The sequence below is a fragment of the Chiloscyllium plagiosum genome, chromosome 24 (assembly GCF_004010195.1).
Source record: "Chiloscyllium plagiosum isolate BGI_BamShark_2017 chromosome 24, ASM401019v2, whole genome shotgun sequence".
In the NCBI taxonomy this organism is placed as follows: domain Eukaryota; kingdom Metazoa; phylum Chordata; class Chondrichthyes; order Orectolobiformes; family Hemiscylliidae; genus Chiloscyllium; species Chiloscyllium plagiosum.
This window is the reverse complement of record NC_057733.1, coordinates 1,190,446-1,205,728: the sequence shown is the minus strand read 5'-3', so window position 1 is coordinate 1,205,728 and position 15,283 is coordinate 1,190,446. Positions and strand designations below refer to the sequence as shown.

The 15,283-nt window shown below is 43.8% G+C and overlaps 1 protein-coding gene across 2 annotated transcripts in view; it reads right to left on the bottom strand.

Annotated features, from left to right (window-relative positions):
* LOC122561945 (ras-related protein Rab-37-like) overlaps positions 1 to 15,283 on the bottom strand; it is a 124,649-nt gene that overhangs the window by 89,648 nt on the left and 19,718 nt on the right. The window contains exon 2 of one of the 2 annotated variants that reach the window (XM_043714274.1): positions 2,097 to 2,207. The exons of the other annotated variant lie outside the window; for it this stretch is intronic. Within the exon in view, the coding sequence (XP_043570209.1) occupies positions 2,097 to 2,207 (111 nt within the window). The remainder of the gene's footprint in view (positions 1 to 2,096; positions 2,208 to 15,283) is intronic. 2 annotated transcript variants of the gene reach the window in all.

Here is a 15,283-nt window from a genome sequence, read left to right as displayed (position 1 = left end):
TCTTGTTCTGAGGGTTTCTGCTTGCACCGCATCAAAGTGAGTTCCACCTCAACAAAACCAGCATTCAGCCAAGAGACGGTAGATTTGGAGGGAATAATCAAAAGGGATAGTTTTATGAGAAGGGTCATAAAGAGGGACAGTGCATCAGAAATATGCAGAGGGATTTTGGGAGGTAACTCCAAAGCAAATTGAGGATACAGCAGCAAATGGTTCAGCGACGAGGGGGTAGATTCATCACAGAGATATGGGTAGTCTTGAGGAAGTGAGAAGGCTGCAGAAGGACTTGAACAGGCGAAGAGAGTGGGCAAAGTAGTGGAATACAGGTGTGGGACTACGCATTTTGGTAGGAAGAAAAGAAAAGCAGACTAAATGGGGAAAGGCTTTGGAAATCTGAAGTACATAGGGACTTGGGAGTCCTAGTTCAGGATTCTGTTTGAGCTAACATGCAGTTTCAGTTGGCAGTTAGGCTGGTAAATGCAATGTGAGCATTCATTTCTAAAGGGCTTGAAAACATGAGGGATGCACTACTGAAGCTGTACAAGGCTCTTGACAGACGCATTTGGAATACTGTAAGCAGCTTTGGGCCTGTATTTAACGAAGGATGTGCTGGCCTTGGACGGGCTGCAGAGGAGATTTACAAGAATGATCTCAAGAATGACGGGCTTGTCCAATGAGGAGCAGTTGAGGACCCTGGGTCTGTATTTGGTGAACTTTAGAAGGTTGAGGGAGGATCTCATTGAAACTTACAGAATATTGAGAGGTCTGTAGAGTGGGAATGGAGAAGTTGTTTCCACTAGTAGGAGAGACTCAGATTCAAGGGCACAGCCTCAGACTCAGATTCAAGGGCACGACCATTTAGAACAGAGACCTGGAGGGATTTCTTCAGCCAGAGGGTGGTGACACTGCGGAACTCATTGCCACAGAGGGCTGATGATGCCGAGACATTGAGTGTATTTAAGACAGAGATAGATAGATTCTTGATTAGTAAGGTGATCAACGGCTCTGGGGAGAAGTCAGGAGTATGGAGTTGAGAAATATAACAGTCATGATTGAGTGGTGGAGGAGATTCAGTGGGGCTGAAAGACCTAATTCTGCATCTATATCTTATGGAAATGAAGCGAGAGTTCATTGTTGGAGAAAATTTACAGAGTTTGGGAAGACTAGTAGTTTAGGAGTGATACGTCCACTGCTCATACCCCATGGGATAGAGCTAAATATAACAGGGTAAATGATAGGTCTTGAGGGAATTTCAAGTCCCTCCTTGATACTCCCACTAATAGGCTACTTTCAGTGATCCTATACTATTACCAAACCGGCTGTGTGACAACGGCATCTTTCTCCCAGTAGGAGTGAGGTACGGCAATGAGGAGCTTGTAAATGACCATAACGCACATAGCTTGGCAGTGCAGAACAGATGGGATTCCCGATCATGGGAGTCTAAGCAACTGTTTGACATCTCAGACTTTCCATTTGCAGGGGCTCAATGATATTTTGTGGCTCAGGTTTTATTTTTGTGGCAGATTTTATGAAGCTTTGTTGGTGCAGATTCAGGTCGATTGGTGCAAATAAAGGAAGAAAGCGCAAAAGTGTATAACTGAGACAACTGGGGTAAGCTACAGTAATGCATGTTCCCAGGCTTTATTGGACTGGACATGGCACTTGTACTCAGCAGAGTATATCTCATTAAAAACAAATCTCAAGTACAATCCCCTGATAACCAACTGTATTGGACTGAAAATCTCTTGAGATTAATGTGATCCAGACTGCAGAATCCTTCAGCACTGTGGGTTCCTCTTTAGGTCCCTTTCATATATTAAAGCCAGTGCGTCCACATTTTGGGTAGAAAGAGCTAATTTTGAATATGAGCATTCACCATTCAGAGTCCTCTTACTGGCAAGACAAGGGAGGGAGTCCTGCTTTTTCAGGGAAATTTTAATTGGTCTCCACTGAACTTACTTTCACCCAAGGCCTCTCTCCCAATCCATCAAGATACTAAACCTACTGTAATCCAGCGTCCTCTCAGTAGTTCAGGAGGTATTTGAAAATTCCCTCTGTGGAAATGTGTAAATCAGAGAATCAAATAAACAGAATCTCACCCTGAAGTCTATTCCAACTGTGGCGATGAAGTTTCCCGCTAAAAAAGCATGATCTTTGAACTGGACCAGGAAGCAAGTCTTGCCCACGCCAGAGTCTCCAATTAACATGACCTACAGTGTGTGTGTAAAGTCTAATTAGAATTTTCCTTAAAAAAAGAGCTTGGCAGTAGAACATGAAATGGTTAATCATCAGGCCATTTTAACACAAGAGATCCAGCAAAGTTTGGGAGCTGACCCTTTGGCCTAAACATTCCATTACAACTTCCAGTAAGACTAGCTGTATTCAGGGAGATTCCACTGAGGCATTGCTTTATATTGTATAATCAAACCCAAAAGGGAAGTATTGTGAATTGCCTTCGAGCTGAGAGTAAAGCTTTCTCACTGTGACTAAGTTAAGGGAACAGCTTGAACTAAGTTCCTTGCCTTACTTCCTTGGCTTTCTCCACTGTCATTTTGGTTTTGGGGCAATACCCCACCTCGCAGCCCCATGCCAGAAATGTAGCACATTGAAGGCCAACACCAGAGATTGGAGCAAATGAACCAAGCTGGCTCTTGCACTTGGTATTGAGGGAGTATTGCAGTATTCAAAGGGCTGTCTTCTAGATGACATGCTACGTTGAGGTTTAAATAGCCCACAGTATGATTGGAGGATGAACAGGGCAGTTATCCTTCACTCCTGCCAAATGAAACAACATTTGTTGAAACAGATGACTTTGTTCATTCTCCCACATGTTTATGGGAACTTGTGCATAAATAAGTTGCAGCATCACAACACAGACTGCAGCTCACGGACATTTTGTTCACTGTAAAATGTTGTGTGTGTTCTGGGGTGTGAAAAGTGCTTAATAAATGCAAATTTGCACTATACAGAAAAAGAAGAAACATATACATCCAGGACTGAGGTGAATGACATTCACATTTCAATATATTGTTCGATGACCTATAGGTCAGCTTCAACCAGCCAACAACACTCTAGAGAGAGGTATCTCTACATAACTTTCAAAACTAACTGAGTGACAGAAAACATCTCCAAATTACACCCCCCTCTATATCTCTTAACCTCCTCCAGCCCTTACACACTTCTCTATCTCTGTCATCTCCTCTAACCCCCTATACCCCTCCCAATTTCTGTAATCTCCTCCAGACCTTATACCTCACCCAATCTCTGCAACCTCCTCCAGTACCCTATACCCCTTCCTACCTCGGTAACTTCCTCAAGCCCTTGAACTCCTCCCTATCTCTGTCACCTCCACCATCCCATACACCCCTCCCTATCTCTATAACCTCCCCCAGCTGCCCCTACCTCTGTAATCTCCTTCAACCTTGACAAACCGTCTATTTGGGTAACCTTCACCATTCCCTATGCCCCTCCCTATATCTCATCTTTTATAAGCTGATCATTGGCAAATGGAATTCAGTCTGGATAAATATAAGATAATACACTTGGGCAGGACAAATACAGCAAGGGAATATTTGATGAATGGTAGGACCCTGCACATACATCAGTTGTTGAAGGTATTAGGGCAAGTGAATAATGTGGTAAAGAAGACATATGGTATGTCTTCTTTATTAGCAGATGCATAAAGTTTAAGAACAATGAGGCTATGTTGACATTGTATAAAGTAGAGAGTGTGGTGCTGGAAAAGTACAGCAGGTCAGGTAGCATCTGAGGAGCAGGAGAATCGATGTTTTGGGCATAAGGAATTCTGATGATGGGCTTATGCCCGAAACATCGATTCTCCTGCTCCTCTGATGCTGCCTGACCTGCTGTACTTTTCCAGCACCACACTCTCGACTCTGATCTCCAGCATCTGCAGTCTTCCTCACTTCCTCCTGGAATCGTATAAAGCATTGGTTAGGCCACAGCTAGAGTTCTGGAATCTGGGTTAAGGTCAGAGTGAGGTTATGAAGGTTATAGGAAAGATGTGATAGCACTGGAGAGGGTGCAGTGGAGATTTGACAGGATGTTGCCTAGGTGGACAGTTTTGGTTATGAAAAGAAATTGGACAGACTTGGGTTGGTTTCCATCGGGCAGAAGAGATTGAGGGGGTAAATGATTGAGATGTCTCCAATTATGAGGACCATAGACAGAAAGTGAGTTTTCCCCTTGGTGAGGGATTATGACTGAGGACATAGATTTAAGGGAAGGTTTCGAGGAGATGGGAGGAGAAATTGTTTCACTCCGATTGTGATGGGAATCTGGAAGTCATTGCCTGTAAGGGTGATACAGGCAAAAACCCTTATAAACATTTAAGAAGCATTTTGATGTACATTAGCGATGCTAAGGCATACAACGCTTTGGGCCACGTTAAGTGCTTGTTTTTGACTGGCGCAGACTTGATGGGCTGAAGGGTCATTTTCTGTGCACTATATGTCTCAGATTTTATCTCCTCCATTTCTGTAACCTCCTGTAGTCCTTCCTTTCTCTCTCAATCTTTTAAGTTGCAATGGAAAAGTTTATTTATTTTTCAAGCTTTTCTTTGGCCCCTTGTTGGTGAACTTTTCCCGTTCCTTTTCTCTGTTCCTGCTATCCCTCCTGATGCCCAGACCTGAATAAATCATAGTATTTGGGGACCACTAAAGTGACCATAAGTCTGTTGGTTTGTTGCAAGAACCTGATCAATGGACTAATAACTTTCAGGGGTGGGAATACACCAACCTGACCTGGCCCCTGTCTATACAGGGCTCCAACTGCATACCACATGGTTAACTGAGTACAGGAAGTGAACAAATGACCTGGTTGTAGGGATAGCTCCCCACAGCCTCAATGAGGATTGAGCACAACCTACAGATGCTATAACAATGAACAACAAGGAGTAAACCAGGAGGTGGGACTGAATGAGACAGTCTTGTTTAAGAATCTTGTAACACCAGAATGGGGCCTTCTTCCACTATCACACAAGAAACAAATGAGCCCCTCTGTTGTCCTATTTGCCTGCATAAACGCCAGCTCAATCTCTTTTCTCCAACTGTCGCAAGCAAGTTGAAGAGGGGAGGTTGCAATAGGATTGTGCTCAGTAATGAGGACTCATACAGTTGAACAGCCTGCTCACCCTCATTTGCGAAACTAATTCTAAAAGGGAATAATTTCCTGACATCCTCCAGCTGCTTGGGAGACTGCATCTCATTCTGCCTGGGAGTCCTGAGTATTTGACAGGCACTTCCCATACGGCAGGCTTCTTGCCAACTGTAGGTAGTCGGTGAATGGCCCTTGTGAGATTGGTCCTGGGGAGATATACAGAAGTACATCTGGAAGCTGCCAGCACTGAGACACAACGAGGATTAGGGAAGGAACTGACACAAAACATGTCAACTAGCCACAGCCAGATGAAAGAACAAAGGAACAGCTGTAAGAATTTCTCCAGACTAGTGGCTGGACAGGCAACTAAGGACAGAACGGGCCCTGGAGGAATATCGGGAGAGTAGGACCAATCTTAAACGAGGAATCAAAGGGGCTAAAAAGGGTCATGAAATAACTTTAGTGAGCAGAATTAAGGAAAATCTCAAGGCCTTATATTCATATATAAGAAGCAAAAGGGTAACTAGAGAAAGGGTTGGTCCACTAAAGGATAAGGAAGGAAGGTTGTGTGTTGAACCTGAGAAAATGGGTGAGATTCTCAATGATTACTTTGCATCAGTGTTCACTGAGGAATGGGAGGTGATGAATGTTGAGATTAGAGATAGATGTTTGTTTACTCTGGATCACATCGACATAAGGAGGGAAGATGTGTTGGGTAGGCTAAAGGACATTAAGGTGGACAAATCCCCAGGACCGGATGGGATCTATCCCAGGTTGCTGAGGGAGGCAAGAGAGGAAATAGCTGGGCCCTGACAGATAGCTTTGTGGCATCCTTAAACACAGGTGAAGGACTGCAGGACTGGAGGGTTACTAATGTTGTCCCCCTGTACAAGAAAAGTAGTAGGGATATTTCAGTTAACTACAGACTAGTGAGTCTGATGTCAGTGGTGGGAACGTTGCTGGAGAAAGTTCTGAGAGATATAATCCACTGATATTTGGAAAAGAATGGGCTTATCAGTGATAGGCAACATGGTTTTGTGCAGGGGAGATTGTGCCTTACCAACTTAATAGAGCTCTTTGAGGAAGTGATCTAGTTGATAGATGAAGGAAGGGCTGTTGATGTCATATACATGGACTTTAGTAAGTTTGATAAGGTTCCCCATGGTAAACTAATGGAGAAATTGAAGTCACATGGTGTGCAGGGTGTTCTAGCTAGGTGGATAAAGAACTGGTCAAGCAACAGGAGACAGAGAGTAGTAGTTGAAGGGAGTTTCTCGAAATGGAGAAAGGTGACCAGTGGTGTTCCACAGGGATCAGTATTGGGGCCACTGTTGTTTGTAATATACATAAATGATCTGGAAGAGGGCACTGCTGGTCTGATCAGTAAATTTGCAGATGACACAAAGATTGGAAACTGGGTCCCTGATTGACAATACACATCATCTGAACTGTTTCCATGGGGATTCCTGTTGCATAGAAATGGTTAACCCAGTAAAACAGGAGACCAGAGAATGGAAATGAATCTGTTAAAAAATAGATGTTGCTAGACCTTTAATGAATGACTGTGTCTCGAGGTGAGTGACTGGACAGTGAAAAGCAGGAATTCCCTGTCTGAAGGGAACCCAGTAAGGTTAGTGACCCGTATTCAGAGAATGGGCAGGTTGGTGTTTCAAGACCACCAGCAGTGTGGGAGGTATTGGCCTCTCTTTCACTTGGAGGGGATCCTTGGCTTCACTTCAATCCTACTCAGCTGACATTCCCACCCAGTGGGAAAAAGAACAGGCAGGCTCTCTGGGTATGACAGCTCTGGGCCTGGACAGGATGGATTTTACCAGGTCCAGGCAGCAAGTGGTCAGCAGGGGCTTTTGCCGATCTCTCTCCCTCCCTTCATTATGTCCATGCATGGGACTCCCTGGGATGGAGCATACTGTTCACTGTTACACTCGAGACCTCCCACTTCCATGGGACTCCCTGGGGATGGAGCATACTGTTCACTGTTACACTCGAGACCCCCCACTTCCATGGGACTCCCTGGGGATGGAGCATACTGTTCACTGTTACACTCGAGACCCCCCACTTCCATGGGGGTGATGAGGCACTGCAGCCGTTTAACAACCAGAACCGAGCTTTATTTTGATCCCGTTCCCTTTAAGATTTAACCCTGAGGTCTTTTTGCCACAGTTAATTAGAACAGCTCCTTTCAGAAGGGGAGGAGTGCTTATTACATTATAATTGCTATCCTGTCCATTAAGGTTAACCCAAGAAGATTTGGAAAAAACAGCAAAAATAAACGAACACCTTGAAATAAAGGATACGAGAAAGGAAAAGAAAAGAATAGCATTGCATTTCTACAACCTCAGGATATCCCAAAGCACTTTACAACTAAGAATATATTTCAGACGTCTCGTCACTGGTTCCTGCATTTTTCATATTACAACATTTTGTACATGTTGATGTCCAATCAATAGCAATGTGACAATACTGGGATTACTTGTTTATGGATGATGGCCATGGGGTAAATGTTGGCCAGGACACTGAGAGCACTTGGCACAAGCCAGGAATGCAACTCCAGAAGTCAGATTAAGAATCTGGGATATGGACTGACCATAAAGGGAACTGTAGGTACTGACCACCCTGTCAGTTTGATCATATGGTTATGGTGGGATGGGGTGACAATCTGAAACTGGAATTTTCTCTGCAAGGAATGTATTTGAGCTCGCCCCTCACTGGAACATATTATAAAAAAGAAAGGATTTGCACTATTACAGCATCTTTCATCACCATCACACATCTCACAGCACCTTACACCAAATTGTATATGTAGAACCACAGGAGATGGGCACCATCCTCAGTGAATATTTCTCTTCTGTGCTTACTGTGGAGAAAGACTTGAAGACTTGGGAACTTGGGAAAGTTAGTGGTCACATCTTGGGTACAGCTTATATCTCAACAGAGGAAGTGTTGGACGTATTAGAATGTATAAAGGTAGATAAATCTTCTGGTCCTGACCAGATATATCCAAGAACAGTGCAAGGGACTAGAGAAGAATTTTCAGCGACCCTGGCTGACATTTTTGCGTAATCACTAGCCATGAATGAGGTCCCAGAAGCTGGATAGTAGCGAATGCTGTGCCCTTTTTCAAGAAGGGCTGCAAAGACAAACCTGGGAATTATAGACCAGTAAGCCTAACATCCGTGGTGGGTAAGTTACTTGAGAAAATTCTGAGAGATAAGATATACATGCATTTGGAAAGACAGTGTTTGATTAGCAATAGTCAGCATGGCTTTGTGTTTGGAGGAACATGCCTCACAAATTTGTTAGAGGTTCTTTGATGAAGTGACCAGGAAGGTTGACAAGGGCAAGGCAACAGACATAGTCTATATGGACTTTGGTAAGGCCTTTGATAAGGTTCTACATGGTAAGCTGCCCTGAAAAATTAGATTGCATAGAAACCAGGAGAGCTGGCAAATTGGATACACAATTGGCTTGAAGTTGGAAGCAGAGGGTAATAGTGGAAGGATGCTTGTCGGACTGGAGGCCTGTGACTAATAGAATGCCTTAGGTGTCAGAACTGGGCCCATTGATGTTTGCTGTCTATATCAATGAGAATGTACAAGGCGTGATTAGTAAGTCTACAGATGACACTAAAATAGGCGGTATCATGTGAGGAAGGTTATCAGAAATTGCAGCAGGATCTTGATCAGTGAGGGAAGTGGACCAAGAAATGACAAGTAGAGATTTTTTGGAAAGTCAAATCAAGGTAGGAGTTTCATGGTGAATGGTGGGGCCTTAAGGAGTGTAGTGGAACAGAGGGACCTTGGAGTTCAGATGCACAGTTCTCTGGAAGTGGAGTCACAGATAGACAGGGCAGTGAAGGAGGCTTTTGGCACACCGTCCTTCATCAGTCAGGGCACTGAGTATACAAGCTGGGAAGTTATGTTGCAGTTATGCAGGATGTTGAAGAGGCTGCACTTGGAGTATTGTGTTCAGTTTTGGTCACCTTGCTTTAGAAAGGATGTTATTAAACTAGAAAGAGTATAGAAGAAATTTTTAAGTCTGTTGCCAGGACTTAATGGCCTGAGTTATAGGAAGTGGTTGGACAAGCTAGGACTGTTTTCTTTAGAGTGTAGGAGACTGAGGGGGGATATTATAGAAGTGTATAAGATCATGAGAGGCATGGATAGGGTGAATACACACTGTCTTTTACCCAGGATTGGGGAATCAAGGACTAGAGGGCATCAGTTTACGGTTAGAGGGAAAAGAATAAAAGGGAACCTGAGGGGCAACTTTTTTATATGCATATGGAATGAGCTGCCAGCGGCAGTGATTGAGGTGGGTACATTAATAACATTTAAAATGCATTTTGACAAATATATGGATAGGAAACATTTAGAAGGATATGGACCAAGTGCAAGGAAATGGGGATGGACATTTTGGTCAGCATGGACCAGTTTGGGCCAAAGGGTCTGTCTCCATGACTTTAAGTTGTACTCACTGTTGTAATGTGGGAAATTTGACAGCCATCTTGTGCATAATAAACTCCCACAGCTATCAGTGTGATAATGATCAGATAATCAGGTTTTGTGATGTTAAGGGATAAATATTGAGACAAAGCCTCAGGGACACATCATGAAACCAGTTGTCCTTCCATTGACTCCATCTACACTTCCTGGTGCCTTGGGAAAGCAGCCAACATAATCAATGACCCTCCCACCCCGGTTATACTCTCTTCCATCCTTTCCCCTCGGGCAGAATATACAAAGGTTTGAAAGCACATCTCACAGAGTTAACTGCAGATTCTTTCCAAGTGTTATCAGACTTACGAATCGACCCCTCATTGATCTTTCTCTGTTCCTTCTCTGTACACTATATTCTGAATTCTGTTCTAATACCCTAATGTACTCATCTAAGTTATGATTTGGTTAGCATGAGAAAAAATACTTCTCACTGTATCTTGGTACGTGTGACAATAATAAACCAAATCAATTTTTAAATATTTATCCAAGGGCCAAATACAGTATCAGTTTAAGGCCTCATCTGGGATTGCTGCAACACCATTGTTGCTGTTATGAAGCTCTGAATTTCCCTTATGAAACCTCTCTCTCTCTTTCCAATCCTCTTATCTTTTGAGATGAGGTTTAAAACAAACTTTGACCTAGCTTTCAGTTTGATGTTCTTGTGTAGTTCAGTTCTCAAATTTTGTTTAATAATACTTCTGAGAATGTCTTTGGACAATTTATTACATTCCAGGTGCTATATGAATGCAAATTCTGGTTGTTGTTCTGACAAACAGATATTTGACTTGTTTAAAGCCTTCACCTTTCTTAATGCTCCCATCCTGCTAGAGTCTCACAAGCAGATGTGCTGTTTTAACAGTGAGACTACTGGCGTGCCTGGATTCCTGACATTAGGCCTTTTTCCTGTAAGGCTACAGATCCAGAAAACCTGTTTGCCCTACCAGGACAAGTCAGTCATATTTAACAGTGAGTTGAGGAATTATTTTAAATTCTATATTTCCGGGTCAGTAAAGAGATAGGACTCATATAGGCCAGACCAGGGCATAATGACAGGTCTGAAAATGTGTTGCTGGAAAAGCACAGCAGGTCAGGCAGCATCCAAGGAGCAGGAGAATCGACGTTTCGGGCATGAGCCCTTCTTCATTCCTGAAGAAAGGTCGATTCTCCTGCTCCTTGGATGCTGCCTGACCTGCTGCGCTTTTCCAGCAACACATTTTCAGCTCTGATCTCCAGCATCTGCAGTCCTCACTTTCTCTTCCATAATGACAGGTCTCCTTCTTTAAAGAACACTGGTGAACTAGCTGGATTTTTGGTACAATCCAATTGTCATCTGTTACTGATAACAGCCTTATGTTTCCAGATTTGTGCAAAACCCTAATCAAATTAAAATTTTCGAATTGTCCTGTTTAGATCTGAGCTGAATATTATCTGACCTTTTAATTCTAGCGTGGATTTGGGCTGAATGTGCAATCAGCTAGTCCGAAGCCACGAGAACAAGAGAGGAAAAGGGAATTAATCTCCTCTGAACAGAAAGAGTCTGTCAGTCGCAACAACTGACAGTTCCTAACAACACTGCAGAACCTGGCCTTAGAATTGGTGCAGCAGGGAACCAGTCCTGCCCAAGAGGAGCATGGGATACAGTTGTGGGTTCACTACTCTCGATTGTGTTCCCTTTTGGGAAATCAGAAGGCGTGCCCTTGTAATAACACTTGATAATGCAACAATCAATTACTGCACCCCACCAAATAACCAGCTCTCACACACAGAAGCATGTCCTCCTGGATATGTGCATCTTCAAAAAGCTTGACATCATCCAAGGCCAATATGACAGCTTCAACATTCATTCCCAACACCACTGACAGACATGGAGTCTGTTCAGTTATCGGAATCGCCTCATGCCTCAAATACACATAAATATAGTTTTGTATGCATAAAAGATGTCTTTGGTTTGTTTGGATAGAGTCAAACTTCAAAGTCTGTTTCCTTGATATGCTACTGTACAGATCCCAATTGCATTTGTGACTATGTGTGTACTTAAAGATTTTTTTGTGAATAAGGTATATTTTTGAAATAAAAAAAATCACTAACAGATAGTAGCACACATTGCTGGGTGCACTGGAACTGACCATTCATGGGCCTGTGGGTGAACAAGCTCCAGGGAAATTCAAACATGGGACTCATCAATGGGAGAACTGTTGATTGAATCTTGGAGGAACAGCTTGTCCAATCAGGGGCTGGTTCTTTCCCATGCCAACTGCTGACAGGTTCACAATGTGCAGTCATACAGCAGAGGAGCCACTTGTGATTGGAGGAGAAAGAAGAAATTTAAAAAGGTGGGAGCAGCAGAGGAAGCCTTTTCCTTGGGGCAAGGCAGATCCTGCGGACTGTCTGTCAGGTCCAGGAAGTGTGGGTGCAGGCATGAGAGGAGAGATGGGGTGGTCGGCCAAGATACAGAAAGGACCTGCAAGTCTACTGTTTAAATTTATTTATTCATGGATGAGGATGTTTGCTGGGCATTTATTATCTATCCCTGATTGCCCCTTGAGAAGATGGTGTGGATGATACACACTGCTGCCACTATGTGTCAGTGAGGAAGAGAGTGAATGTGGAAGGGAGCCAGTCAATAGGCTGCTTTATTCTGGGTAATTGGGAACACCACCACCTACAGTTTCCCCTCCAAACCACTATTATCCTGACTTGGACATATATCGCTGTTGCTTCAGTGTCGCTCGGTCAAAATCCCAGAATTCCCTCCCTAAGGGCATTGAGGGTCGACATAAAACAGATGGACTGCAGCAGTTCAAGAAGGTAGCTCACGATCACCTTCTCAAGGGCAACTTGGATGAGCTCTGACAAATGTATACCTCTTCACAAACCACAGCACCTCAATTAGAAATTTTATTATGACCAAATTCAAAAAGAGAGAAAAAGAGAGAAATACAGGGACACAGAGATCAGTTGCATAGATAGCTTGAGACACTCCAAGTGTGGGACAAGGTGATGAAGCAGGCTCCAAAAACTATCACAGCCGATACTCCACTCTGCACCACCCCAAACACTCTGACCCCATCCTGAACCATCTCAGACACCCCATCCCACTCTGCACCATCCCAAACGCCCCGACCCCATTCTGAACTACCTTTGTCACCCCATCCCTGACACCCCATCCCACTCTGCACCATTCTGACCCTATTCTGCACCACCCCAAATATCTATTGCCACACTACATGAGCCTTATACAGCAGTCAGCTGACGTTTTATGTCCAGCTGGATATTTGAGTTTGACCCGTTTACTGTGGCATACAATTGTTTGTGAAAACAGCAGGTTTATTCTCCATCCCGTTCATTATAGAGTTCCCAAAGTGAAGCTGGTAATGTGTAGCGTGGAGATCTTCTTGAATAATTAGCTTTCACCAGCACATGGTGATTGTTAATATATTTCATGTTTAATTTAAAACTTTGCTGGAAAAATTAATCAAAGCAAAATAATTAAAATAGATTCAAAGGTCAGTAATGAGCAAAGTTACTGGCAGTTAATTGAAGCAAACATGTCACAGATGTGGTGCTGAGAAAGATACAGGAAAGAGGAGAGTGAGCCAACTGCATGTATCATATTCATATTCGGGAGTAACCAAGGCAGTGCCATGATTGGGCACTGGGTACAGCCTGAATTCTTTTAAGAGGTAACAGGCAGGATAGATAAAGGGGAAGTAGTGGGTGTCATGTATTTGGATTTTCAGAAATCGGTTGATGTGTGCTATCGCCAGGTTTGCAGATGACACAAAAATAGATGCAAAGGCAAGTGCTGACAATGACTCGAAGTTTACAGAGAGATATGGACAGGTGAAGGAAAAAAGTTGGCAGATGGAATACAACATGGGAAAATCTGAGGGGAAGCACTTTGCCAAGAAAAATAAAGGAGATGAATATTATTTTAATGTAGAAAGCCTGCAGAAAGCTGTAGCAGAGAGATGTTTGGGAGTCCCCATGCATAAATTACAAAATGCCAGCATCCAAGTTCAGTGGGTAATAGGGAAGGCAAATAGAATGTTGGCCTCCAATTCAAACAGAATGGAGTATAGAAGTTGGGAAGTTTCGCTAAAACTATACACCATATCTCGTGAACATTTTTGGGCCCTTATCTAAAGGCAGACATATGAGCATCAGAGGCTTCCAGAGAAGGTTCCCGAGTTGAGACCAGGTATGGAGGGCCTCTCTTATGCAGAGTGGTTGAATAGGTTGGGTCTGCACTCATTGGAATATAGATGAGAGGGACCTCATTGAAACATACAGGATTCTCAGGGGACCTGGCAGGCTAGGTATGTAGAGGTTGTTTTCCCTTGTGAGAGAGTCTAGGATCAGAGAGTATCATCTCAAGATAAGGGGTTGCATATTCAAGACGGAGATGAGGAGGAACCATTTATCTCAGAATGTAATGAATCTGTGTAATACGTTATTACTGTTGAGGCTGGCTCATTAAGTACATTCAAGGCTGAGACAGACAGATATTTAAATACTAAAGGGAATAAAGGGTTACCAGTTAAAGGCAGGAAAGTAGAGTCAAAGATTATCAGATCAACCATGATCTCATTGAATGACAGAGGAAAGTTGATGGGCCGAATGGCGTACTACTACTCCTACATCTGATGGTCGTACAGGTACACTCTGAGACAGGGTATAAGTCTGAGGATGGGAAATGGGAGCTGTAAAGTGGGAATGAGAGGTGGTGTTTGAGCTGGTGCAGATCATGGTAGAGTTTTTGGGGTGCCAACTTAGAAAGGGTGGGCAATGAAATAAACAAATGAGGTAGTTCACGACAGGACAAAACTTTGACTCCAAGGCCATAGCTGGTGAAAGTATGGCTATTAACGGATCAGGTGGTGCACTGGAGACCAGAATCATAGAATCCCTACAGCACAGAAGCAGGCCATTCACTCCACACCGACCCCCGGCAGAGCATCTCACCCAGACCCCAGCCGATCTCTGTTAACCTGATTTCCCATAGCTAATCCAACTAACCTGCAAATCCCTGTACACTATGGGGCAATTTAGCACATGCACATCTTTGGACTGTGGGAGAAAACCAGAACACCTGGAGGAAACCCATGCAGACACGGGGAGAATGTGTAAACTCCACATAGACAGTTGCCTGAGGGTGGAATTGAACCTGGGTCCCTGGCACTGTGAGGCAGCAGTGCTAACTACTAAGCGATTGTGCCATCCTCACACCCAGCCTATTCTTATAACCCTGCATTTCCCATGACTAAACCACCTAATCTGAATATGGACAAAGCCCACACAGACACGGGTAGAATGTGCAAACCCCACCACCAGGAATATATTTCCCTCGCCACCCCTTTCCACCTTCCGCAAAGACCGTTCCCTCCGTAACTACCTGGTCAGGTCCACACCCCCCTACAACCCACCCTCCCATCCTGGCACCTTCCCTTGCCCCCGCAGGAATTGCAAAACCTGCGCCCACACCTCCTCCCTCACCTCTATCTAAGACCCTAAAGGAGCCTTCCACATCCAAAGTTTTACCTGCACATCCACTAATATCATTTATTGTATCCGTTGCTCCCGATGCGGTCTCCTCTACACTGGGGAGACTGGGCACCTCCTAGCAGAGCGCTTTAGGGAACATCTTTTTT